The sequence below is a fragment of the Motacilla alba genome, chromosome 22, assembly GCF_015832195.1.
Source record: "Motacilla alba alba isolate MOTALB_02 chromosome 22, Motacilla_alba_V1.0_pri, whole genome shotgun sequence".
NCBI classification, from domain to species: Eukaryota; Metazoa; Chordata; class Aves; order Passeriformes; family Motacillidae; genus Motacilla; species Motacilla alba.
Window position 1 is genome coordinate 2659117 of NC_052037.1, and position 23870 is coordinate 2682986.

Genomic DNA, 23870 nt, shown 5'->3' on the forward strand with positions numbered 1-23870 from the left:
GACACCGCGGGAGCGTCCCGGGACAGACACGGGCCAGAGCATCCCGGGACGGACACGGGCCAGAGCGTCCCGGGACAGACACGGGCCAGAGCATCCCGGGACGGACACCGGCCAGAGCGTCCCGGGACCGACACCGGCCAGAGCATCCCGGGACAGACACCGGCCAGAGCATCCCGGGACAGACACGGGCCAGAGCATCCCGGGACAGACACGGGCCAGAGCGTCCCGGGACCGACACCGGCCAGAGCATCCCGGGACGGACACGGGCCAGAGCATCCCGGGACAGACACCGGCCAGAGCATCCCGGGACGGACACCGGCCAGAGCATCCCGGGGACAGACACCGGCCAGAGCATCCCGGGACAGACACCGGCCAGAGCATCCCGGGACAGACACCGGCCAGAGCATCCCGGGACGGACACTGGCCAGAGCATCCCGGGACAGACACGGGCCAGAGCATCCCGGGACAGACACCGGCCAGAGCATCCCGGGGACAGACACCGGCCAGAGCATCCCGGGACAGACACCGCGGGAGCGTCCCGGGACGGACACGGGCCAGAGCATCCCGGGACAGACACCGGCCAGAGCATCCCAGGACAGACACGGGCCAGAGCATCCCGGGACAGACACGGGCCAGAGCATCCCGGGACAGACACCGGCCAGAGCATCCCGGGGACAGACACCGGCCAGAGCATCCCGGGACAGACACCGCGGGAGCGTCCCGGGACGGACACGGGCCAGAGCATCCCGGGACAGACACCGGCCAGAGCATCCCGGGGACAGACACGGGCCAGAGCATCCCGGGACAGACACCGGCCAGAGCGTCCCGGGACAGACACGGGCCAGAGCATCCCGGGACAGACACGGGCCAGAGCATCCCGGGACAGACACCGCGGGAGCGTCCCGGGACAGACACCGGCCAGAGCATCCCGGGACAGACACGGGCCAGAGCATCCCGGGACCGACACCGGCCAGAGCATCCCGGGACAGACACCGCGGGAGCGTCCCGGGACAGACACCGGCCAGAGCGTCCCGGGACAGACACCGGCCAGAGCATCCCGGGGACAGACACCGCGGGAGCGTCCCGGGACGGACACGGGCCAGAGCATCCCGGGACGGACACCGGCCAGAGCATCCCGGGACAGACAGAGCGGGAGCATCCCGGGACAGACAGAGCGGGAGCATCCCGGGACCGACACCGGCCAGAGAATCCCCGGGGTGGACACCGCGGGAGCATCCCCCGGTGTCTGCCCCAGAACCCCCTCCCCATAAACCCAAGCACCCCGGAAATGGGACTGGGACCCCCAGAGACTCCTCCCCAAGGGCCTGGGACCCCCAGAAATGGGACAGGGACCCCCAGAGACCCCTCCCCGTGGGCCCAGGCATGAGAAAAAGAGACAAAACTCCGGGAAAACTCTCCTTGGAAACAGCTCCCAGCATGGAAAATCCCTCCCGGTCCTCTCCTAGCCCCAGGGGCCACTAAAACCCGCCCGGGGACCACTAAAACCCGCCCGAGGGCCACCAAAACTCCCTCGGGGACCACTAAAACCCGCCTGGGGGCCACCAAAATCCCCTGGGGGCCACAAAAAACCCCCCGGGGGCCACTAAAATCCCCCAGGGGCCACTAAAACCCACCCGGGGGCCACCAAAACCCGCCCGGGGGCCACTAAAACCCCCCGAGGGCCACTAAAATCCCCCAAGGGCCACCTGTCCCGGGTGGGCACATCCTGGAAGGGCGCAGGGTTGGGATCCTGGCCAGGGGGGCGACGCCATCCCAAGCCCTGAGTGGCCGGGGCAAGCCCGGGGACAAGGCGGGCAACCGCCGTGGCTAGCAGTCCCTGAGGTAGGAGCGGCCCCGGGACACGACATGCAGGGGTGGCCACATGCTGGGAAAAGGAGAGGGGGGACACCCCCTGCCCCCCAAAATTGAGGAGGGGGCTCTTCCAGTTCATCCAGCCGGGAAAAGCAGCAGCAGCAGCAGCACCCGGAGGGGCTCGTCCTGGCCCAGAGGGGCTCGTCCGGGGGGGTTCTGGTAGCCACAGCTGGACGATGGCAACTGGGGAGTCTCTGCCAGGCTGGCATTGTCCCCCTGCCAGGGATTTGGGGCTCCCTGGCACCCTGGCACGGGTGGCAATGGCGACGTGGCCACCACTAGCCTGGCTGGAGCTCTGGTGGCCACAGCCAGGTGGTGGCAACTGGGAAGTCTCTGGTGGCCACAACGCCGGGAAGTCTCTGCACCCCTCAGCCAGGCTGGCATTGTCCCCCTGCCAGGGATTTGGGGCACCCTGGCACGGGTGGCAATCGGGATGTGGCCAGTACTAGCCCAGGAGGGGGCTCATCCAGGGGGGCTCAGGTGGCCACAGCCAGACGGTGGCAACTGGGAGGTCTCTGGTGGCCACCACGCCGGGAGAAGCGCCGGGAAGTCTCTGCACCCCTCCGGCGGGCTGGCACCGTCCCTTAGGGGCTCCCTGGCACGGGTGGCAATCAGGACGTGGCCACCACCAGCCCGGGGTGGGCCACCTCAGGCTCTGGGGTCAGTAGAAGTGCTTGCGGCTCTGCTCCTGCCACTTGTTGTAGAGGATGATGCCGATGACGATGGCGAAGACGAGGGCCACCAGCGAGAAGAAGACGATGAGGAACAGGGCCAGGCCGCTCATGGGCTCCAGCGGCGCCTCCACTGCGGGACACAGGGGCTTGGGGTTTGGGGTTTTGGGATTTTGGGGAGTTTGGGGTTTGGGATTTTGGGGTTTGGGGATGAGGAACACGGCCAGGCCGCTCATGGGCTCCAGCAGCGCCTCCACTGCGGGACACAGGGGCTTGGGGTTTGGAATTTTGGGATTTTGGGGTTTGGGGTTTTGGGGTTTCAGATTTGGGGAGTTTGGGATTTGGGGTTTGGGGATTTTGGGATTTGGGGTTTTGGGATTTGGGGTTTTGGGATTTGGGGTTTTGGGATGAGGAACAGGGCCAGGCCGCTCACGGGCTCCAGCGGCGCCTCCACTGCGGGACACAGGGGCTTGGGGTTTTTTGGGGTTTTGGGATTTTCAGTTGGGATTTTGCCACTCACTTCCCGGCAGCCTCAGGTTGTCCACCACGGGCAGGAAAACTTCCCGATCCCGTTTTTCCTCCTCGGGCGTCCGCTCCACCGTCAGCTGGTAGAGCTTCAGCGAGATGATGTCGTGGTTGTCTGCAGAAAAACCCCAAATCCGCTCAAGAACCCCAGCTGGACCCCCTGAATCCCTTTGGGAAGCCCACCCGGACCCCCCGGGCCGTACCCGACAGGTCCCCGGTGACCGAGGATGTCCCAAAGTAGTAGCCACGGGGCAACCGCACGCCGGGCACGTCGATGCAATCGCGCCACTCGTGCTTGCCGTCGATGTCGATCAGCACCTGCCGAGGAACGGCCTCAGCCTCTCCCACCTCTGCTCTGGAACCCTCCAAACCCACCCAGATCCCACCTGGAACCCTCAAATCCACCCAGATCCCACCTGGAACCCTCAAATCCACTCGGGAACCCCACCTGGAACCCTCAAATCCACTCGGGAACCCCACCTGGAACCTCCAAACCCACCCAGATCCCACCTGGAACCCTCAAATTCAGTCTGGAATCCCACCTGGAACCCTCAAATCCACCCAGATCCCATCTGGAACCCTCAAATCCACTCAGATCCCACCTGGAACCCTCAAATCCACCCAGAACCCACCTGGAACCCTCAAATCCACTCGGGAACCCCACCTGGAACCCTCAAATCCCACCTGGAAGCCCCAAATCCACTCGGGAATCTCAAATCCATTCTGAAACCCCACCTGGAACCCTCAAATCCACTCAGGAACCCCACCTGGAACCTCCAAACCCACCCAGATCCCACCTGGAACCCTCAAATTCACTCTGGAATCTCGCTTGGAACCTCCAAACCCACCCAGATCCTACCTGGAACCCTCAAATCCCACCTGGAACCCTCAAATCCCACCTGGAAACCCCAAATCCACTCAGGATTCTCAAATCCACTCTGGAATCCCACCTGGAACCTCCAAACCCACCCAGATCCCACCTGGAACCCTCAAATCCCACCTGGAACCCTCAAATCCACTCGGGAACCCCACCTGGAAGCCTCAAATCCCACCTGGAAGCCCCAAATTCACTCAGGAATCTCAAACCCATTCTGGAATCCTACCTGGAACCTCCAAACCCACCCAGATCCCACCTGGAACCCTCAAATCCACTTGGGAACCCCACATGGAACCCTCAAATCTCACCTGGAACCCTCAAATCCACTGAGGAACCCCACCTGGAGAGCCCAAACCCACCCAGATCCCACCTGGAACCCTCAAATCCATTCGGGAACCCCACCTGGAACCCTCAAATCCACTCGGGAACCCCACCTGGAACCTCCAAACCCAACCAGATCCCACCTGGAACCCTCAAATTCACTCTGGAATCTTGCTTGGAACCTCCAAACCCACCCAGATCCTACCTGGAACCCTCAAATCCCACCTGGAACCCTCAAATCCACGCGGGAACCCCACCTGGAACCCTCAAATCCCACCTGGAACCCTCAAATTCACTCTGGAATCCCACCTGGAACCTCCAAACCCACCCAGACCCCACCTGGAACCCTCAAACCCACTCTGGAATCCCACCTGGAACCCCCCCAAATCTACTCAGGAATCCCAAGTCCACTCGGGAATCCCAAAGGCCCTCGGGAATCCCAAAGGCCCTCGGGAACGCCGCCTGGAGGGCCCAGACTGACCGTGAGCCTCCTCTTGACGTAGCGGATGACCAGGAAGGTGTCGTGGTTGAGGTTGCGCACCATGGCGGTGCAGCCGCCCAGCTCGGTGGGGCGCCCGTCGCGGTCGTGGTCGTAGGTCAGCGAGCCGTTGTTCACCATGGCCGAGATGTAGGGGAACACGCGCTGCCCCGGGGGGAGAAACCGGGATTGGGATCCCGCGGGAGGCTCGGGATCGCGGGGAGATGCCGGGAAGGGGAGGAGGGGTAGGGCTGAAGTTGTTTGGTGGAAGAGCGGAGTGACCCCAAAGTTCTCCAACCGCGATCCCAAAGTCCTACAACCAACACGGGAATGATCCCAAAGAACTTCAACCAACACGGGAATGATCCCAAAGAACTTCAACCAACACGGGAATGATCCCAAAGAACTTCAACCAACACGGGAATGATCCCAAAGAACTTCAACCAACATGGGAATGATCCCAAAGAACTTCAACCAACATGGGAATGATCCTAAAGAACTTCTCCCCACAGGGATCTGCTCAACACAACATGGGAACGATCCCAAAGTCCTACAACCAACATGGGAACGATCCCAAAGTCCTACAACCAACACGGGAACGATCCCAAACTCCTTCAACCAACATGGGAATGATCCCAAACTCCTACAACCAACACGGGAATGATCCCAAAGAACTTCAACCAACATGGGAATGATCCTAAAGAACTTCTCCCCACAGGGATCTGCTCAACACAAACAGGGAACGATCCCAAAGTCCTACAACCAACATGGGAATGATCCCAAAGTCCTACAACCAACACGGGAATGATCCCAAAGTCCTACAACCAACACGGGAACGATCCCAAAGAACTTCAACCAACATGGGAATGATCCCAAAGTCCTTCACCCCACAGGGATCTGCTCAACACAACACTGGAAGGATCCCAAAGTCCTTCTCCCCACAGGAGTCAGCTCGGTGGAAGAGCAGAGTGACCCCAAAGTTCTCCAACCACGATCCCAAAGTCCTTCAACCAACAGGAGAATGATCCCAAAGAACTTTACCCCACAGGAATCTGCTCAACACAAACAGGGAATGATCCCAAAGTTCTTCAACCAACAATGGAATGATCCCAAAGTTCTTCAACCAACACTGGAACGATCCCAAAGTCCTTCTCCCCACAGGAGTCAGCTCGGTGGAAGAGCAGAGTGACCCCAAAGTTCTCCAACCGCAATCCCAAAGTCCTACAACCAACATGGGAATGATCCCAAAGAACTTTACCCCACAGGGATCTGCTCAACACACACAGGGAATGATTCCAAAGTTCTTCAACCAACACTGGAATGATCCCAAAGTCCTTCTCCCCACAGGAGTCAGCTCAGTGGAAGAGCAAAGTGACCCCAAAGTTCTCCAACCACGATCCCAAAGTCCTTCACCCCACAGGGATCTGCTCAACACAACATGGGAATGATCCCAAAGTTCTCCAACCAACACTGGAATGATCCCAAAGTCCTTCACCCCAAATCATCTGCTCCAGAAGACACCAGCACCATCCTGCTCCATCCTCGTGGATCCCAAACCCCAAAAATCTCCTCCAAGACCACCGGGATGACCCCAACTCCATCCCTCGGGATCCTCTCCCGCCGCTCCGGCACCGAGCCCCCGTCCCATGCGGCCTCTCCCGGCTCCCCCAGCGGCTCCTGGACGCGGGAACGGGGAATTCCCGGCGGGACAGCAGGAGGCAGTACCTGGTTTCCAGGGCTGTACCTCCTCTTCTGAGCCTGCCCTCCAGGATTAGCACAAAGCAAGAGAGAGCAACACAGTCACGGAGTCCAGCAGGGCCCAAACCCCTGGAAAATTCGCTTCTCCTCCTTTTTTGGAGCTCTTTATGACCTTCTGGAGGTCTTTTTGTCCTTTTGGAGGCTCCTTTTGGAGCACTTTATGACCTTTTTGGAGCTCTTTTTGATTTTTTGGAGGTATTTTGACCTTTTTGGAGCTCTTTTTGACCTTCTGGAGAACTTTATGACCTTTTTGGAGCTCTTTTTGATTTTTTGGAGGTATTTTGACCTTTTTGGAGCTCTTTTTGACCTTTTGGAGCTCTTTATGACCTTTTAGAGATATTTTTCTCCTTTTGGAGCTCTTTATGACCTTTTTGGAGCTCTTTTTGACCTTTTGGAGCACTTTATGACCTTCTAGAGGTCTTTTTGTCCTTTTGGAGGCTCCTTTTGGAATTCTTTTCGACCTTTTTGAAGATCTTTTGGTCTTTCTGGAGCTATTTTGGGTGTTTTAGAGATATTTTTCTCCTTTTGGAGCTCTTCCTCAACTTTTGGAGCTCTTTTTGATTTTTGGAGCTCTTTATGACCTTTCTGGAGCACTTTATGACCTTTCTGGAGCCCTTTGTGATTTTTGGTGCACTTTATGACCTTTTTGGAGCTCTTTTTGACCTTTTGGAGCTCTTTATGACCTTTCTGGAGCTCTTTTTGAATTTTTGGAGATATTTTGACCTTTTTGGAGCTCTTTTTGATTTTTTTGGAGGTATTTTGACCTTTTTGGAGCTCTTTTTGATTTTTTGGAGCTCTTTTTGACCTTTTTTGGAGCTCTTTTTGATTTTTTGGAGCTCTTTTTGACCTTTTTTGGAGCTCTTTTTGATTTTTTGGAGCTCTTTTTGACCTTTTTTGGAGATATTTTTGAGTTTTTTTGGAGCTCAGCTCAAAAATCCTCTCCCAATTTCCCTGACCAAAAAAAAAATGTGGAAAAGGAATGGGAGGAGAAGGAGGAGGATGAGGAGGAAGGAGCTCTGAGGATGAAGAGCTGCATGTGACACTGGTGGCCCTCACCTCCTGCTGCTTCTCCTCGTTGGGGTACGTGTCCACAAACACTCCCAGCCCCAGGAAGTTGTCCTTGCTCCCAAAAACAGGTCCTGGAAGGGGAAAAAGAAAAGCTGGGATAAGACTGGGAAGCTCGGGGAAGAAGATTGGCACTTGTTTGGGAAAGTCCTCAAGGACCATCCAGTCCCACCCTGTGGGTGCTTTCCATGAGTTCAGCTGTCCCCAAGCCCCGTCCAAGGTGTCCAAGGTGTCCCCAAACCCTGTCCAAGATGTCCCCCAAGACCAGGTTGCTCCAAGCCCTGTCCCAGATGTCCCCCAAGTCCTATCCAAGGTGTCCCAGGTGTCCCCAAACCCTGTCCAAGGCACCCAAGGGATCCCCAAGAACTGTTCCAGGTGTCCCTAAACCCTGTCCAAGGTGTCCCCCAAGTCCAGGTTGCTCCAAGCCCCATCCTAGGTGTCCCCAAACCCTATCAAGGTGTCCATGGTGTCATCAAACCCTGTCCAAGGTGTCCCAGGTGTCCCCAAACCCTACCCAAGGTGTCCCAAGTGTCCCCAAATCGTATCCAAGGTGTCCCCAAAGCCTATCCAAGGTGTCCCAGGTGTCCCCAAATCGTATCCAAGGTGTCCCAGGTGTCCCCAAACCCTATCCAAGGTGTCCATGGTGTCCCCAAACACTATCCAAGGTGTCCCCAAAGCCTGTCCAAGGTGTCCCATGGTGTCCCCAAACCCTATCCAAGGTGTCCATGGTGTCCCCAAACCCTATCCAAGGTGTCCCAGGTGTCCCCAAACCCTATCCAAGGTGTCCCAGGTGTCCCCAAACCCTATCCAAAGTCTCGATGGTGTCCCCAAATGCTACCCAAGGTGTCCCAGGTGTCCCCAAACCCTGTCCAAGGTGTCCCAGGTGTCCCAGGTGTCCCCGTCCCGAGGCGGGGTGACGCTCACCTGGCTGCATCCTGTCCTTGGTGTACCAGATGGCGAACCCGTCTCCGTTGAGGTTCTTCTTGCCCTGCCCGTGGATCCTGAAGTGCACCTGCATCTCCCAGTCCCGCAGGTAACAGGGCTGGCAGGGAGGAGGAACGGGAAATTCGGGAATCCCTCACTCCCTAACTCCACATCCACCACCCCCTGGGCTCCCCTCACCGAGTCCGGGATAATTAATCCCAAAAAACCATCGCCAATCCCAAAAAACCATAACTGATCCCAAAAAACCCCATCATTAATCCCAGGGAATTGGTCCTCAACCAAGGGAGCGACTCCCACAAAACCAACGTTCACACCCGGAAAAGCAGCAGGAAAACCTCAGGAGCAGCTGCTAATTGCAATTATTAATGAGCTGCCAATTAATTCCGCGCTCTGAGGGAGTCCCGGCGGTTTTTTGGGAGCTGCAATTCCAAGGAGAAATCCAATTCCCAATTTGGGAATGCCACGCCCACTCTGGAAACCCAATTCCCAATTTGGGAATGCCACTCCCACTCTGGAAACCCAATTCCCAATTTGGGATTGCCATTCCCAATTTGGGAATCCCTCTCCTAACCCTGCCCCAGTCCCAATCCTGATCCCGATCCTGATCCTCTCCTGCCCTGGATCCCAATCCCGATCCCAATCTCGATCCCAACTCCTTCCTGCCCTGATCCCGATCCCAATCCCAATCCCAACTCTCTCTCGCATCCCATCCCATGGATCCCATCCCACGGATCCCATCCCATGAACTCCATCGCATCCCATGGATCCAATCCCATCCCATGGATCCCATCCCATCGCATCCCATGGATCGCATCCCACGAACCCCATCCCATCCCATGGATCCCATCCCATGAACTCCATCCCATCCCATGGATCCCATCCCATGGATCCCATCCCATCGCATCCCATGGATCGCATCCCACGAACCCCATCCCATGGATCCCATCCCGTGGATCATCCCATGGATCCCATCCCATGGATCCCATCCCACTGATCCCATCCCATGGATCCCATCCCGCGGATCCCATCCCATCCCATGGATCCCATCCCATGAACTCCATCCCATCCCATGGATCCCATCCCATCTCGTGGATCATCCCATGGATCCCATTCCATGGATCCCATCCCACTGATCCCATCCCATGGATCCCATCCCATGGATCCCATCCCGGTCCCCTCGGCTCCCGCCCCTCTCCCCGGTGTCCCCCGCTCACCACGCGGTTCCACACGGCTCCCTGCTTGCTCTGCACGTCGGGGGTGAGGCGGATGAACTGGGTCATGACCATGGCGTTGCCCAGCAGGTCCCAGAGCCCCGAGCTGGCCGAGCCCACACCTGCGGCCCACACGCACCGTCGGTACCGGCCACCGGCACCGGCCACCGGGCACCGTCCGCCAGCACGGCCCGCCCTCCCCGCTCACCCTGGTACGGCTTGGACAGCGAGTGCTCGCGTTTCAGGTGCTCCTCGGTCTGCTCGGCCGCCGTCCCGCCGAGCCGCAGCAGCACGGCCAGCAGGGCCAGCCCGGCCCGCCACCGGCCCGCCGCCGCCATCTTCCCCCGCCGCGCCGCGGCCCGCCCCGCGCACCCATTGGCTGCCTCGCACCGCCGTTCCCGCCCACCGGCGGAAGTACCGATGATGATTGGTCAGATGAGCTATCTGTCAATGGAGGTGCGAGGGGTTGATGGGTAATGTAGTTCCGGCGCCTGGTGATGGCAGCCGCCACTGAGCTGGGTGACCTCCCTTCTCCCGGGTCCCGGTGCCACCCTCAGAGGTCCCGGTGCCACCCCGGGTCGAGTGACATCACACGGGACGTGTCCTTGGGCCCCTAGCAGCGTGACCCCCTCCGCGTGGGCGTGGTCCATCAGGTGACGTCACCGCGCAGTGGCCACCCAGAACCGTTTCTCCCGCTGCGGGGTGTGACGTCACATCCAAGGCGTCACCGAGGGGGTGCGGCCAGAGGAGTGGCCTGGGGCGTGGTCCTGTGCATGACGTCACGGCAGAGGGCGTATCTCTGTAAGAGTTTCGCTACGCCCCGTGGGGAGGGGACGTGTCTCTGCGTGACGTAACAACTGAGGGGGCGGCCTTTTTCTCCTGGGGCGCGGCCAGAGTGTCCGTCCCCGCCTCTGGGTCCTGTTATTTGTGTGACGTAACCGATGAGGGCGTGGCCTTTTACTTCTGGGGCGCGGTCAGAAGGTCCCGCCCCTCCTCTGGATCGCCTTCCGTGTGTGACGTCACTCCTGGGCGTGACCTCATCGAACCCTCCAGGGCGCGCCCAGAGTGACGTCACCCCACACGGGGAGGGGCGTGACCATTGAGCCGCCGTTCGCCGAAGGGGGGCGTGCCCTCCGCGCGTGACGTCACCGCGCGGGCGCGTCCGCCCGTGCGTGACGCTCCCGCCAGTGCCCAACATGGCGGCGGGCGGCGGCGGCGGCGGCGCCGGCGGCGGCTGTGGGGGGACCCCGCTCTCGCCGGGCCCGTTCCTGCCGCCGCTGCTGCTGCTGCTGGCGCTGCCCGGCGGCGCCGTTCCCGCGGCCGACACCGTCGTGCTGGGGCTGCGCCTGGAGGAGAGCACCAAACCGGCGGCGGCGGCGGCACCGGCGGGGGCGGCCGAGCGCGGGCCCATCCGCCTGACGGAAGGCAGCGAGGCCTTGCTGCGGCTCTACGGGCTGGGGCTGGGCCCCGGCGCCGCCGAGCGCGTGGCCTTCGCCGAGCTGCGGCCGGGCGGCAACGCCTCGAGCGGCAACGGCACGTGCCAGGAGCGCTCGCAGGACCTGCTGGTGCGGCCCGGCCCCGCCGAGCCCCGCGACACCTCGGCCCTGCTCCGCGTGCGGGTGCAGCCGCTGCGCAAGGACGAGCGGGCCAAGACCTACGTGCTGTGCTCGCAGCGGCGGCCCGGGCAGCCCTGGCTGCCGCACCAAGGGCCCGACGGGCACGTGGTGGTGCTGGAGGAGAAGAAGTCGCTGCTGCCCCTGTGGCTGCAGGTGATCCTGATCGCGGGCTTGCTGGTGCTGTCGGGGATGTTCAGCGGGCTCAACCTGGGGCTGATGGCGCTCGATCCCATGGAGCTGAGGATCGTGCAGAACTGCGGCACCGACAAGGAGAAGCGGTACGCCCGCAGGATCGAGCCCATCCGCAGGAAAGGGAATTACCTGCTCTGCTCGCTGCTGCTGGGCAACGTGCTGGTCAACACCACGCTGACCATCCTGCTGGACGACCTCATCGGCTCCGGCATCGGCGCCGTGGTGGCCTCCACCATCGGCATCGTCATCTTCGGCGAGATCGTGCCGCAGGCGCTGTGCTCGCGGCACGGGCTGGCCGTGGGCGCCAACACCATCGTGGTCACCAAGTTCTTCATGCTGGTGACCTTCCCGCTGTCCTACCCCATCAGCAAGCTGCTGGACTGCATCCTGGGCCAGGAGATCGGCACCGTCTACAACCGGGAGAAGCTGGTGGAGATGCTGAAGGTGACGGAGCCCTACAACGACCTGGTGAGGGAGGAGCTCAACATGATCCAGGGAGCGCTGGAGCTGCGCACCAAGACGGTGGAGGACGTGATGACGCCGCTGCAGAACTGCTTCATGATCAACAGCGACGCCATCCTGGACTTCAACACCATGTCGGAGATCATGGAGAGCGGCTACACGCGCATCCCGGTCTACGAGGACGAGAGGTCCAACATCATGGACATCCTCTACGTCAAGGACCTGGCCTTCGTGGACCCCGACGACTGCACGCCCCTCAAGACCATCACCAAGTTCTACAACCACCCCGTGCACGTGGTCTTCCACGACACCAAGCTGGACGCCATGCTGGAGGAGTTCAAGAAGGGTGAGGAGGGGCTCGTGGAGGTGCTGGAAGGAAAACTCCAGGGGGTTTTGGTCTCCAGGGCTGGAGCTGGCCACGCCAGAGTGGCCGCAAACACAAGGGAACGAGTGACAGCTCGGGGACAGGCGGGAGGTCACCAAATTTAAGGTTCCTTCCAAGCCAAACCATTCCGTGAATCCGTGTTCTGGTTCCGGTGGGATTTTGGGAAGGAATTCTTCCTTTTTGGGGTGGTGAGGGGTTGGGATGAGCAGCTGGAACCCCTGGCAGTGTCCAAGCCCAGGTGGGACCCACGTGGGACAGGGGAAGGTGTGGGACAAGATGAGCTTTGGGGTTCCTTCCGACCCAACCCGCTCCAGGATTCCGTGTTCTGGTTGCGGTGGGATTTTGGGAAGGGATTCTTCCTTTTGGTCCCAAAAGTTGGGGATTTTGTTCTCCTGCGTTTGGAGCTGTTCCATGCCGGGAACGTTTTCCTCGTTTCTCACGCTCAGCCCCAGAAATTCTTGGGGAAGTGCTGGGAAATCTCTGGGCTCCTCGGATTTGGGTTTGGCTCCCTCCTCTGGGCCGGAGCTGGCAACAGCCAGGGCTGCTTGGAGCCATCCTCATCCTCATCCTCATCCTCGCTCAGCTTCCCAAAAAGCAGCAGCAGGAGGAGGAACGGGATGTGGGAAGGTCTCGGGTGGGATTTGCCCCTTTTGGGGTCTCTTCCCGAGGTTTTCCAGCCCGACCCTACAATTCCTGTGGGGTGAAGGAAAGCTCCTGGCTGTGACCCCAGGCTCAGCCCCGGGGGAGGCTCTCCCCGAGCTTTGTGCCACATTCCAGGGACATTTAGGGAGTCCTAAACCCCTCCAGGGATGATTGGGGGATTCCTAAACCCCTCCAGGAGCAATTGAAGAATCCCTAAACCCCTCCAGGGACATTGAGGGATTCCTAAACCCTTCCAGGGATTATTTGGGGGTTCCTAAACCCCTCCAGGGACATTGAGGGATCCCTAAACTCCTCCAGGGATGATTTAGGGGTTCCTAAGCCTCTCCAGGGATGATTGAGGGATCCCTAAACCCCTCCAGGGATGATTGAGGGATCCCTGAACTCCTCCAGGGATGATTGAGGGGTTCCTAAACCCCTCCAGAGACGATTTAGGGATTCCTAAACCTCTCCAGGGACGATTTAGGGGTTCCTAAACCCCTCCAGGGACGATTTAGGGGTTCCTAAACCCCTCCAGGGACATTGAGGGATCCCTAAACCCCTGCAGGGATGGGGGACATTTGGGGGACGCTGTCCCAGCCCAGTTCCCAAAAGCAGCGAGGGCTGAGCCGGCTGGGGCTGGGGTGATCCTGCTGCTGGCAGAGCCTTCCCCTGCCCCAATCCTGATTAAAGGGATTTAAGCTCCCTCCCTCCTTCCTTCCCTTCCTTCCTTCCGGGCACAAATCCCAGCCCTGCTGGTTTTCCAGCGCCGGCTCGGGAGCCGGGAATTGGCGGGGTTGGGGTTTGGAGGCGAGCCCCGTAAATTCCTGGAGGGTTCAGGACCTCCTTGACCCGGCCAGGACCTGGAGCAGAGGCAGCAGAGGGAGTAATTAAGTGGTTGTGTTAATTAGGGGGGGTTTGAGCTGTGCCCAAGGGCTGTGGGGGGGCCCTTGGGGTGACAATTCCTTCCCATCTCCGGGATTTGAGTGGGGAATTTCCCTCTGGAGCCGGGCTGGGAGAGCTGGGAATGGTCACCAGGAGAAGGATCCAGGGAGAGGTGAGAATGGTCACCTGGAGAAGGATCCAGGGAGAGCTGGGAATGGTCACCTGGAGAAGGGAGAGCTGGGAATGGTCACCTGGAGAAGGGAGAGCTGGGAATGGTCACCTGGAGAAGGATCCAGGGAGAGCTGGGAATGGTCACCAGGAGAAGGATCCAGGGAGAGCTGGGAATGGTCACCAGGAGAAGGATCCAGGGAGAGCTGGGAATGGTCACCTGGATCCAGGGAGAGCTGGGAATGGTCACCAGGAGAAGGGAGAGCTGGGATTGGTCACCTGGATCCAGGGAGAGCTGGGAATGGTCACCTGGAGAAGGGAGAGCTGGGAATGGTCACCTGGAGAAGGATCCAGGGAGAGCTGGGAATGGTCACCTGGATCCAGGGAGAGCTGGGAATGGTCACCAGGATCCAGGGAGAGCTGGGAATGGTCACCTGGATCCAGGGAATGCTGGGAATGGTCACCTGGATCCAGGGAATGCTGGGAATGGTCACCTGGAGAAGGGAGAGCTGGGAATGGTCACCTGGAGAAGGGAGAGGTGGGAATGGTCACCAGGATCCAGGGAGAGCTGGGAGTGGTCACCTGGAGAAGGGAAGGATCCAAGGAGAGCTCAGAGCCCTCCAGGAGAGCTGGAGAGGGACTGGGGACAAGGGATGGTGGGACAGGACACAGGGGATGGCTTTCCAATGGAAAAATGGGGATTGAGATGGGATTTTTGGGAAGGAATTCCTGGCTGGGATCCCTGGAGGTGTCCATGGCCAGGGTGGAGCCACCTGGGACGGTGGGTGGTGTAGGGTTCTCCCAGTTCCAGAATTCCACGGGGAGCTCTGTTGTCCCCAGGACACTGGCAGGGCTTGGAACCTCCTGGTGGCATCTCTGACCCGGGAATCCCTGGAAGTGTCCCCAAGGCCAAGTTGGAGCCACCTGAGGGACTGGATGAGCCCTGAGGTCCCACTCCAGAATTCCATCAACACCCCACGGGGACCTCCCCGTCCCTGTGGCCGTTCCTCCCCCGCCCCGTTTTGGGTTCCTGGGTGTGTCCCCCCCTCGGTGACCCCAGCCTGGCCTCCCGGGTGCCCTTTGGCCACGTTTGTGCTGCCACTCCCTGTCCCGCTCACCCTGACTCACCTGTCCCACCTCACCTGTCCCCAGCTGCCCCCGCCCGGGTGGCCCCGTGAGAAACGATGAAATCATTTCTCCAGCCCTCCAGGCACCAACTTCTCCTGGCCCTGTGGGCGAGGGAGGAGGGCAGAGGGGATCCGGGATCCCCTAAAATCCCAGCTTTTCCTCATCTGCTAAAGGTGCCCTAAAATCGGCTTTTCCCGAGGGACCAGGAGCTGGGGGAGGCTGGGATGGAAGAGTGGAGAAGGTCAGGGAGGGAAGGTTTGGGGTGGAGATGGAGGAGATCAAGGTGGGGACACTCAGGTGAGGACAGAGAGGGGATTTGTTTTGGGATCAGGACGCGTTTGGGGTGGAGATGGAGGAGGTGGGGACATTCCACCAAAAGCCTTGAGGAGGAAGAGGGGATTTATTTCAGGATGAGCAGGTTTGGGATGAAGCTGGATGAGGTGGGGACACTCAGGTGTGGAGGGAGAGGGGATTTGTGGGATCAGGACGCGTTTGGGGTGGAGATGGAGCAGGATGAGGTGGGGACACTCAGGTGTGGAGGGAGAGGGGATTTGTTTTGGGATCAGGGCAGGTTTGGGGTGGAGCTGGAGGAGATCAAGGTGGGGACACTCAGGTGGGGGAAAGGGAATTCCTGGTGGTGCCGGTGACATCCCTGGAATGCCAGGCCCATCCCACGCCCCAAGGTGCCTTCATCCTCATTCCCAGCTTTAATGGGGTTAATTAGTGTCATTACCCTTGGAGGCCTAATTAGTGTCATTACCCCGGGAGAGAGCCCAGCCCAAGGGCTCGTTTAGGTTTTAATGAGTTTATTGCTCCAGGGAGGGACAGGATGGGCTGGGACATCCTGGGGACATCGAAGGGTGGGGACATCCCAGGGCTGGGACACTCCAGGGACATCCCATGGGCTGAGACGTCCCAGGGCTGGGACATCCTGGGGGGATCCCATGGCTGGGACATCCTTGAGGACATCCCAGGGCTAGGACCTCCAGGGGACATCCCAGGGCTGGGACCTCCAGGGGACATCCCACGGCTGGGACGTCTTGGGGACACCCTGGGGACATCCTGGGGCTGTCCCATTCCAACCCCCCATGTGTCCACAGGGAAGTCCCACCTGGCCATCGTGCAGAAGGTGAACAACGAGGGTGAGGGTGACCCCTTCTACGAGGTGCTGGGGCTGGTGACGCTCGAGGACGTCATCGAGGAGATCATCAAGTCAGAGATCCTGGACGAGTCCGACACCTACGGTAGGCTTTGGGGCTCCCCCCTCCCCAAAATCCCACTTTAGGGGGTTCCTCGTGGTCCCCCCGGAGGTGACCCCGCTGTTGCCCGCAGTTGACAACCGCAGCAGGAAGAGGGTGTGCAACCAGAAGAACCGACGCGACTTCTCGGCCTTCAAGGACCCCGACAACGAGCTGAAGGTCAAGGTGTCACCTCAGCTCCTGCTGGCCGCCCACCGCTTCCTGTCCACCGGTCAGTTTGGATGTCCCAGGGCTGGGACATGCTGGGGACATCCCTGGGCTCGGGATGTCCTGGGGACATCCCAGGGCTGGGACATTCCAGGAACGTCCCATGGCTGGGACATCATGGGGACTGGAGGATCTTGGAGCTGGAGGAGCTCACACAAAGCCCTTGTGTCCCCTCTGGTCACTCCAAGCAGAACTTTCGGCTCTTGTTCACTTTTCGTTGTGTCCATCCCACCCAAAATGGGAGGGGACAAGGTTGGGGATGGGTGTCCTGGTCCCTTTGGGTTTTGATGGCTTCTTTGGGACCTCTGGGATGGACATCCTGGCCCTTTGCAATCCTCCAGGATGGGAATTCCAGCCCCAGGGGTCTCCTAGACCATGCCAGGATGGGAATCTTGGTCCCAAGGGTCTCCTAGACCATGCCAGGATGGGAATCCTGGTCCCAAGGGTCTTCTAGACCATGCCAGGATGGGAATCCTGGTCCCAAGGGTCTTCTAGACCATCCCAGGATGGGAATTCCAGCCCCAGGGGTCTCCTAGACCATCCCAGGATGGACATTCACTTGCACCTGGAGGGATTAAAGCCATCTCTGACCTTCTCCCCCCTCTCCAGAGGTGACCCTCTTCACCTCCAACTTCATCTCGGAGAAGATCCTGCTGCGGCTCCTCAAATACTCCGACGTCATCCAGGAGCTGAAGTTCGACGAGGAGAACAAGAAATCCCCGCGGCACTTCCTGTACTGCAAGAACAAACCGGCCGACTACTTCATCCTCATCCTGCAGGTGAGGGCACTTCCCGAGGCACCCGGGGTTTGGGGAGTTCCTGAGGGACCTGAGCCCTGGGGTTTGGACAATTCCCATGGGATTTGGACAGTTCCCGAGGGACCTCAGCCCCTGGGGTTTGGGCAATTCCTGAGGGACCTCAGTCCTCCCAGTTCCCATGGGTTTGGACAGTTCCTGTGGGATCTCATCCCTTGGGATCTGGACAATTCCCATGGGATTTGGACAGTTCCCATGGGATCTCATCCATTGGGATTTGTTCAGTTCCCATGGGATCTCAGCCCTTGGGGTTCAGGGAATTCTTGAGGGACCTCATCCCTTGGGGTTTGGACAGTTCCCATGGGATCTCATCCCTTGGGGTTTGGACAGTTCCCTTGGGATTTGGACAATTCCCATGGGATCTCATCCCTCGGGATCTGGACGTGGACCAACGTAGTCTTTCTCGGCAGGGCAAGGTGGAGGTGGAGGCTGGCAAGGAGTGCATGAAGTTCGAGGCAGGAGCCTTTTCCTACTACGGGGTGATGGCCCTGAGTCCTCCTCCTGGATCTGGTGAGCATTTCCAGAACCTTCCTGGGATCCCCTGGTCGGAGCTGCCTCCAGGAGCGGGAGGTTCCCGAGGTTCCAAACGCCATCAGTGCCCTGGGGACAGCGGAGCTGCTGGATTTAGAACGGGGCAGAAAGTGGGATCCTTGTTAAACCGGCCCTGTTAGGAAGGGTTTAAGTTTTAGAATCCCACCCTAAAACTTTTAAATTTAAATTTTTAAACCTAAACCTCCGCGAGGCAATCCCAGAAACCCAAAGAATTCTGCCTTCGGAACGGGGCGAAAAACCCAAATGAAGGGGACGAGCCCTTCAGAATCCACCCACGGGCAGAAAAACCAGGATGGGGAATGTTGGGAAAGACCGGAGCACCGATCCCAACCCTTCCTGACCCCGCAGAGATCCGTTCCCCGTCCCACATGAGCGGCCTGAACCGCTCGGCCTCGCTGAGCTACCACGAGCGCTCGGACTCGGGCTCGTCGCCGGTCAGCGGCAGCAACAACCAGCTCAACGCCGGCGGCGCCCAGTACGTGGCCGACTTCAGCGTCCGCGCCCTCACCGACCTCCAGTTCGTCAAGGTGAGCGTTCCCGGATGGAATGGGGCTGGGAGAACCCTTGGGATGGGATCCCCGACGCATCAGGGCTGGGAGAACCCTTGGGATGGGATTCCAAACCCATTTGGGTCAGGAAAACTCTTTGGGATGGGATTCCCGACCCATCAGGGCTGGGAGAACCCTTGGGATGGGATTCCTGACCTATCAGGGCTGGGAGAACCCCTTGGGATGGGATTCCTGACCTATCAGGGCCAGGAGAACCCCTTGGGATGGGATTCCTGACCCATCAGGGCTGGGAGAACCCTTGGGATGGGATTCCTGACCCATCAGGGCTGGGAGAACCCTTGGGATGGGAATTTCTGCCTTTGCCCTCTCCCACCCCATTTTGGGATTGGAATTCCACCCGTGCCCCATTTTGGGATGGGAAACTCCCCTTTGCCCTCTCCCACTGCATTTTGGGATGGGAATTCCATCTGTGCCCCATGTTGGGATGGGAATGATGGGAATCCCACCCGTGCCCCATGTTGGGATGGGAATGATGGGAGTCCCACCTGTGCCCCATGTTGGGATGGGGATTCCACCCGTGCCCCATGTTGGGATGGGAATGATGGGAGTTCCACCCGTGCCCCATGTTGGGATGGGAATGCCCCCCCTGCCCTCTTCCACCCCATGTTGGGATGGGAACTCCACTCGTGCCCCATGTTGGGATGGGGATTCCACCCATGCCCCATTTTGGGATGGGAATGATGGGAATGCCCCCCGTGCCCCATTTTGGGATGGGAATGATGGGAATGCCCCCCGTGCCCCATTTTGGGATGGGAACTCCACCCGTGCCCCGTGTTGGGACGGGAGCGCCCCCGTGCCCCGTCCCACGGCGCTGTCCCGGCGCAGATCACGCGGCAGGAGTACCAGAACGGGCTGCTGGCCTCGCGCATGGACAGCTGCCCCCAGTCCCCCGACAGCGCCGCCCCCAAAGCCGAGCCGGCCGTCCCGGAGAAGCCGGAGCCGCCGGCGCCGGCCGACGAGACCACGAGTCTGCTCAACGAGAGGAACTGCCTGAGCCGCCGCGGCACCCACAGCGGCCTGGAGAACTCCATCTGACCCCGGCCGCGCCGGCGCGCCCGGCCCGCCCGGCCTGCCCGGGGCGGGGACCTTTCCCGGTAGGACGAGCCGGCGGAGGACGAGGAGCAGGCGCGGTGGGGATGGAGGAGCCGGGATTCGCTGCTGCTGCCGGCCCAGGCCGGCTCGGGTTGGCACGGACGGAGCGGCGCCGGCGCGGCGCCGACGGCTCAGGGAGCTTCGGGTCTCGGTTCGCCGCCGCGGGGACCCTGGGGATGGACATCCCGACCCTGCCAGGAAACCCGGGATGGAAATCCCGATCCTGATCCTGCCAGGAAACCCGGGATGGAAATCCCGATCCCACCCTGCCAGGAAACCCGGGATGGAAATCCTGATCCTGCCAGGAAATCTGGGATGGACATCCCGACCCTTCCAGGAAAGCTGGGATGGAAATCCTGATCCTTCCAGGAAAGCTGGGATGGAAATCCCAATCCTGCCAGGAAATCTGGGATGGACATCCCAACCTTTCCAGGAAAGCTGGGATGGAAATCCCGATCCTGCCCTGCCAGGAAAACTGGGATGGACATCCCGACCCTTCCAGGAAAGCTGGGATGGAAATCCTGATCCTGCCAAGAAATCTGGGATGGACATCCCAACCTTTCCAGGAATCCCAAGATGGACATCCCAACCCTTCCAGGAGATCTGGGATGGAAATCCTGATCCTGCCAGGAAAGCTGGGATGGAAATCCTGATCCTGCCAGGAAATCTGGGATGGACGTCCCAACCCTTCCAGGGTCCATCCAAACCTTTCAGGAACCCCGGGACGGACAGGCCAACCCTTCCAGGACCCTCAGGATGGACATCCCCACCATGCCAGAGTCCATCCCGATCCTCCCGGGAACCCCAACCCTGCCAGAAACCCCAGGGTGGACATCCCAGTCCTTCCAGGGTCCATCCCAACCCTTCCAGGACCCTCGGGATGGACATTCCAAACCTTTGGGATCCTTGGGATGGGAATTCCAAATGTTTGGGGTCTCCTTCACCATCCTGGGATGGGAATTCCAAACCTCTGAGGTCTCCTCAGCCCTTTGGGGTCTCCTCCACCATTTTGGGATATCCTGGGATGGGAATCCTGACCCCTCTCTGGTGTTTTTGGGGTCTCCTGGATAAATCCCAGCCCCTTCCCCGCTGGCCCGGGGATTTTGGGGTCCGAAATTTGAGGTCTGGATTTTGGGGTCCAAACTTCGGGGTCTGACTTTGGGGTCTGGATTTTGGGGTCCAAACTTCGGGGTCTGACTTTGGGGTCTGGATTTTGGGGTCTGGATTTTGAGGTCTGAACTTTTGGGGTCTGGATTTTGGGGTGACACAGCGCTAGTGACCAAAGTTGTACAGGCAGGAGGGGGCTGAGGGTCCCCCCAAAACCCCCCTGGGCTTTTTTGGTGTCAGAGCCTGACCCCAAAAAAACCCCAAAGATAAGCACAAAAGTTCCCCCTGGGTGAACTCCTGTAAGTTATTGGGAGAAGGTTGAATTATTTTTGTTAATCACATCTCGACGATCAGTTCCTAGCTCCTTCCGTGGGGAGATTTTAGAAATAATAATAATTAATTAATAATAATAATTAATAATTAATAATAAGCCAGAAAAAAAAAAAGAAAAAAAAAAGACAAAAAAACCTTTTTTATTAAATCTTCCTCTATGCAAACCCCTCCTTTTCCTCCCCCCCGGGGGATTCCTATTTATTGTTCAGGTTTGATTTGTATTTTTTGGGGCGCTGGGGCCGCGGGGGGGATGGGGGGAGGGGCGGGGGGGGCCGGGCCTCCCCCGCCCGGTTCTGCCCCTCCCCCCACGCCCCGCTTGTGAAACCGACCGTGGAATTTGGATTTCGCGGAGGGTTTTTTCGGGTTATTTTTTTGCCAGATGGGTTAATAAAGATTCTATATCTGTACCCGGCTGTGCTCGGCGCCGCGCGGGGGGGGAGGGGGGCCCGGTTAAAAAGGACGCGGCGCCTTTAAATCCCCCCCCACCCGCGGGGGGTTGTTTACACCGCGAAACCCCGCCCCATAATGACACCGCGCGTGCTGATTGGTTGCGGTGGAAGGAAGGCGGGGCTACGGACTAAATGCGGGAGGTGATTGGCTGGGAGAGCTGGTAGTGGGCGGGGCGTGCTGGCGGAACACGGAAGCAGCGGCGGCGGTACCGGGACTGGCACCGGGCCCGGTTGTCGCCTCTGTGTCCCCTCAGGTGTCCAGCAGGTCCCACACGGCCGGGTGCGCCCCGTCCCGCGGGCTGCGGCCCCTGGCATCGCGGAGGGCAGCGAGGGCCGGGCGCTGGCGCAGGAGGAGGGCACAGAGCTCGCGGTGCCCCTGCTCGGCGGCCTGGGGGGGCACCGCTGTCACCCCCGGGGGGGACACGGGCACCCGCGAGCCACCCACGGGCACCGTGCGGGACGAGGAGCCCCGTGCCCCCCACCGGGCACTGGGCTCCCCCCGTGCCCCCTTTAATTTGGGCAGAGGACCCCTTTGTGCCCCCTCTAATTCGGGCAGGGGGTGCCCCCCGTGACCCCCTATTTTGGGCAGGGGGTGTCCCCTGTGCCCCCTTTAATTCAAGCAGGGGGTGCCCCCCGTGCTCCCTTTAATTTGGGCAGGGGGTGCCCCCTGTACCCCCCTTAATTTGGGCAGAGGGCCCCTCGGTGCCCCCCTCTAATTCGGGCAAGGGATGCCCCCCCTGTTTTGGGCAGGGGGTGCCCCCCGTGCCCCCTTTAATTCGGGCAGGGGGTGCCGCCTGTGCCCGCTCTATTTCGGGCACGGCAATGTCACCCCCACCTGATATTGGGGTCCCCCCGTGCCCCCCACCCACTTTGGACAGGGGGCGCCCCCTCTAATTCGGGCAGGGGATGCCCCCGTGTCCCCCCCCGGCACTGGGATCCCTCCCGTGCCCCCCCGGCCCCGGGCCGCCCCGCCGGTGCCCACCTTGTGCAGGCCGGTTCTGCCGTCGCCGTCGGCGGCGGCGGGGTCGGCTCCGTGCTGCAGCAGCAGCTCGGTGACGGCGCGGTGGCCGCAGTAGCAGGCGCGGTGCAGCGGGGTGGCCCCGCCGGGGGTGCGGGCGTCGCACGGGGCGCCGCGCTCCAGCAGCAGGCGGCACACGGCCAGGTGCCCGTTCCGGCTGGCGTAGTGCTGCGGGCACGGCGCGGCCTCAGCGCCCGGCGACAGGGACCCCCGGGACAGGGCAGGACCGACCCCAAAGAGCCCCGGGACAGGGCAGGACCGACCCCAAAGAGCCCCGGGACAGGGCAGGACCGACCCCAAAGACCCCCGGGACCCCCGGTGCCAGGGCTGTGCCCCCGGGCAGGACCGACCCCAAAGATCCCCGGGACCCCCGGGACAGGGACCCCCGTGCCAGGGACCCCTGTGCCAGGGCTGTGCCCCCGGGCAGGACCGACCCCAAAGATCCCCGTGCCAGGGCCGTGTGCCCGCCACGGTGGGACCCCAAAGATCCCCGTGCCCCCCGTGCCAGGGCCGTGCCCCCGGTGCCCCATAGCAGGGCCATGTACCCGGTCAGGACCTCGGTGCCCCCCGTGCCCCCGGTGGACCAGTGCCGTGTCCCCCGGTGCCCCCGTGCCCCCGGTGCCCCCGTACCAGTGCCGTGTCCCCCGGTGCCCCCGTGCCCCCCGGTGCCCCCGTACCAGTGCCGTGTACCCCGCCAGGTCGGGCTCCGCGGGGTCCCCCCGCCGCTCCAGCAGCCGCAGCACCCGCTCCTCGTCCCCGTCCCGCGCCGCCGCCCAGATCCCTGCGGGCAACGGGGCCGCCTCAGCCACCGGGACCGGTACCGGGACCCCCGCCCGGAGAACCCCCGGTACCGGGACCCCAGCCCTTCCCGTGTCCGGAGAACCCCCGGTACCGGGACCCCAGCCCTTCCCGTGTCCCCTCCGCTACCGCAACCCCTGCCGAGAGTCCCCGGTGCCCCTCCGGTACCGGGTACCCCACACGGAGTCCCCGCCGTGCCCCTCCGGTACCGGGTACCGGTGACCCGGCCCTGCCGCCCCCAGCCCCGCAGCCCCCCGGACCCCGCTCGAAGTCCATCTCGGACAGGCTCTGGTGCACGCTGGGCACGGCCGCGCGGCCCTGGCAGCACGGAGAGGGCATCGCCGCCCGGCCCGGGCAGCACGGAGAGCGGCGACCACCGGCCATGGCACCGGCGGCGCTGAGGGGCGGGCGGAGAGAGCCGAGGGCAGGCGGAAAGAGCCGAGGGCAGGCGGAAAGAGCCGAGCAGAGGCGGA

At 60.9% G+C, this 23870-nt stretch overlaps 3 protein-coding genes across 6 annotated transcripts; 1 reads left to right on the forward strand and 2 right to left on the reverse strand.

Annotated features, from left to right (window-relative positions):
* Positions 1-2283: 2283 nt before the first annotated feature.
* Positions 2284-10094, reverse strand: LMAN2L (lectin, mannose binding 2 like). 2 transcript variants are annotated; one of them, XM_038160503.1, is made up of 9 exons: positions 9932-10094; positions 9727-9845; positions 8492-8609; positions 7559-7641; positions 6470-6502; positions 4748-4909; positions 3272-3386; positions 3064-3183; positions 2284-2676 (listed from the first exon to the last, which is right to left on the reverse strand). In XM_038160503.1, exons 1-9 carry the CDS (start codon positions 10059-10061, stop codon positions 2534-2536), a joined length of 1023 nt encoding a protein of 340 aa, XP_038016431.1. In that variant the 5' UTR covers positions 10062-10094; the 3' UTR covers positions 2284-2533. The 2 variants fall into 2 exon arrangements, with proteins under 2 accessions (XP_038016431.1, XP_038016432.1); XM_038160504.1 differs by lacking the exon at positions 6470-6502 and having other exon boundaries at positions 9932-10091.
* A 753-nt stretch (positions 10095-10847) lies between these two features.
* Positions 10848-20537, forward strand: CNNM4 (cyclin and CBS domain divalent metal cation transport mediator 4). Its single transcript, XM_038160415.1, has 7 exons — positions 10848-12339; positions 16299-16442; positions 16531-16668; positions 17274-17443; positions 17890-17989; positions 18380-18558; positions 19426-20537. Exons 1-7 carry the CDS (start codon positions 10920-10922, stop codon positions 19633-19635), a joined length of 2361 nt encoding a protein of 786 aa, XP_038016343.1. The 5' UTR covers positions 10848-10919; the 3' UTR covers positions 19636-20537.
* Positions 18020-23870, reverse strand: ANKRD39 (ankyrin repeat domain 39). Of its 3 annotated transcripts, none has more exons than XM_038160419.1 (4): positions 23658-23870; positions 23277-23380; positions 22564-22767; positions 18020-18143 (listed from the first exon to the last, which is right to left on the reverse strand). In XM_038160419.1, exons 1-4 carry the CDS (start codon positions 23779-23781, stop codon positions 18072-18074), a joined length of 504 nt encoding a protein of 167 aa, XP_038016347.1. In that variant the 5' UTR covers positions 23782-23870; the 3' UTR covers positions 18020-18071. The 3 variants fall into 3 exon arrangements, with proteins under 3 accessions (XP_038016347.1, XP_038016346.1, XP_038016345.1); XM_038160418.1 differs by lacking the exon at positions 18020-18143 and adding an exon at positions 21252-21921 and having other exon boundaries at positions 23658-23869; XM_038160417.1 differs by lacking the exon at positions 18020-18143 and adding an exon at positions 21252-21969 and having other exon boundaries at positions 23658-23865.

Coding starts and splice junctions, on each gene's coding strand:
- CNNM4 (XM_038160415.1), top strand. CDS start 10,920: ATGGCGGCGGGCGGCGGCGGCGGCGGCGCCGGCGGCGGCTGTGGGGGG. Junction 16,669..17,273: donor CCACCGCTTCCTGTCCACCG/GTCAGTTTGGAT, acceptor CCCCCTCTCCAG/AGGTGACCCTCTTCACCTCC. Junction 17,990..18,379: donor GAGTCCTCCTCCTGGATCTG/GTGAGCATTTCC, acceptor CTGACCCCGCAG/AGATCCGTTCCCCGTCCCAC.
- ANKRD39 (XM_038160417.1), bottom strand. CDS start 23,781: ATGGCCGGTGGTCGCCGCTCTCCGTGCTGCCCGGGCCGGGCGGCGATG. Junction 23,381..23,657: donor CGAGATGGACTTCGAGCGGG/GTCCGGGGGGCT, acceptor CGTTGCCCGCAG/GGATCTGGGCGGCGGCGCGG. Junction 21,970..22,563: donor GCAGAACCGGCCTGCACAAG/GTGGGCACCGGC, acceptor GTGCCCCCCCAG/GCCGCCGAGCAGGGGCACCG.
- LMAN2L (XM_038160503.1), bottom strand. CDS start 10,061: ATGGCGGCGGCGGGCCGGTGGCGGGCCGGGCTGGCCCTGCTGGCCGTG. Junction 7,642..8,491: donor CAAGGACAGGATGCAGCCAG/GTGAGCGTCACC, acceptor TTCCCCTTCCAG/GACCTGTTTTTGGGAGCAAG. Junction 3,184..3,271: donor GGTCACCGGGGACCTGTCGG/GTACGGCCCGGG, acceptor GTTTTTCTGCAG/ACAACCACGACATCATCTCG.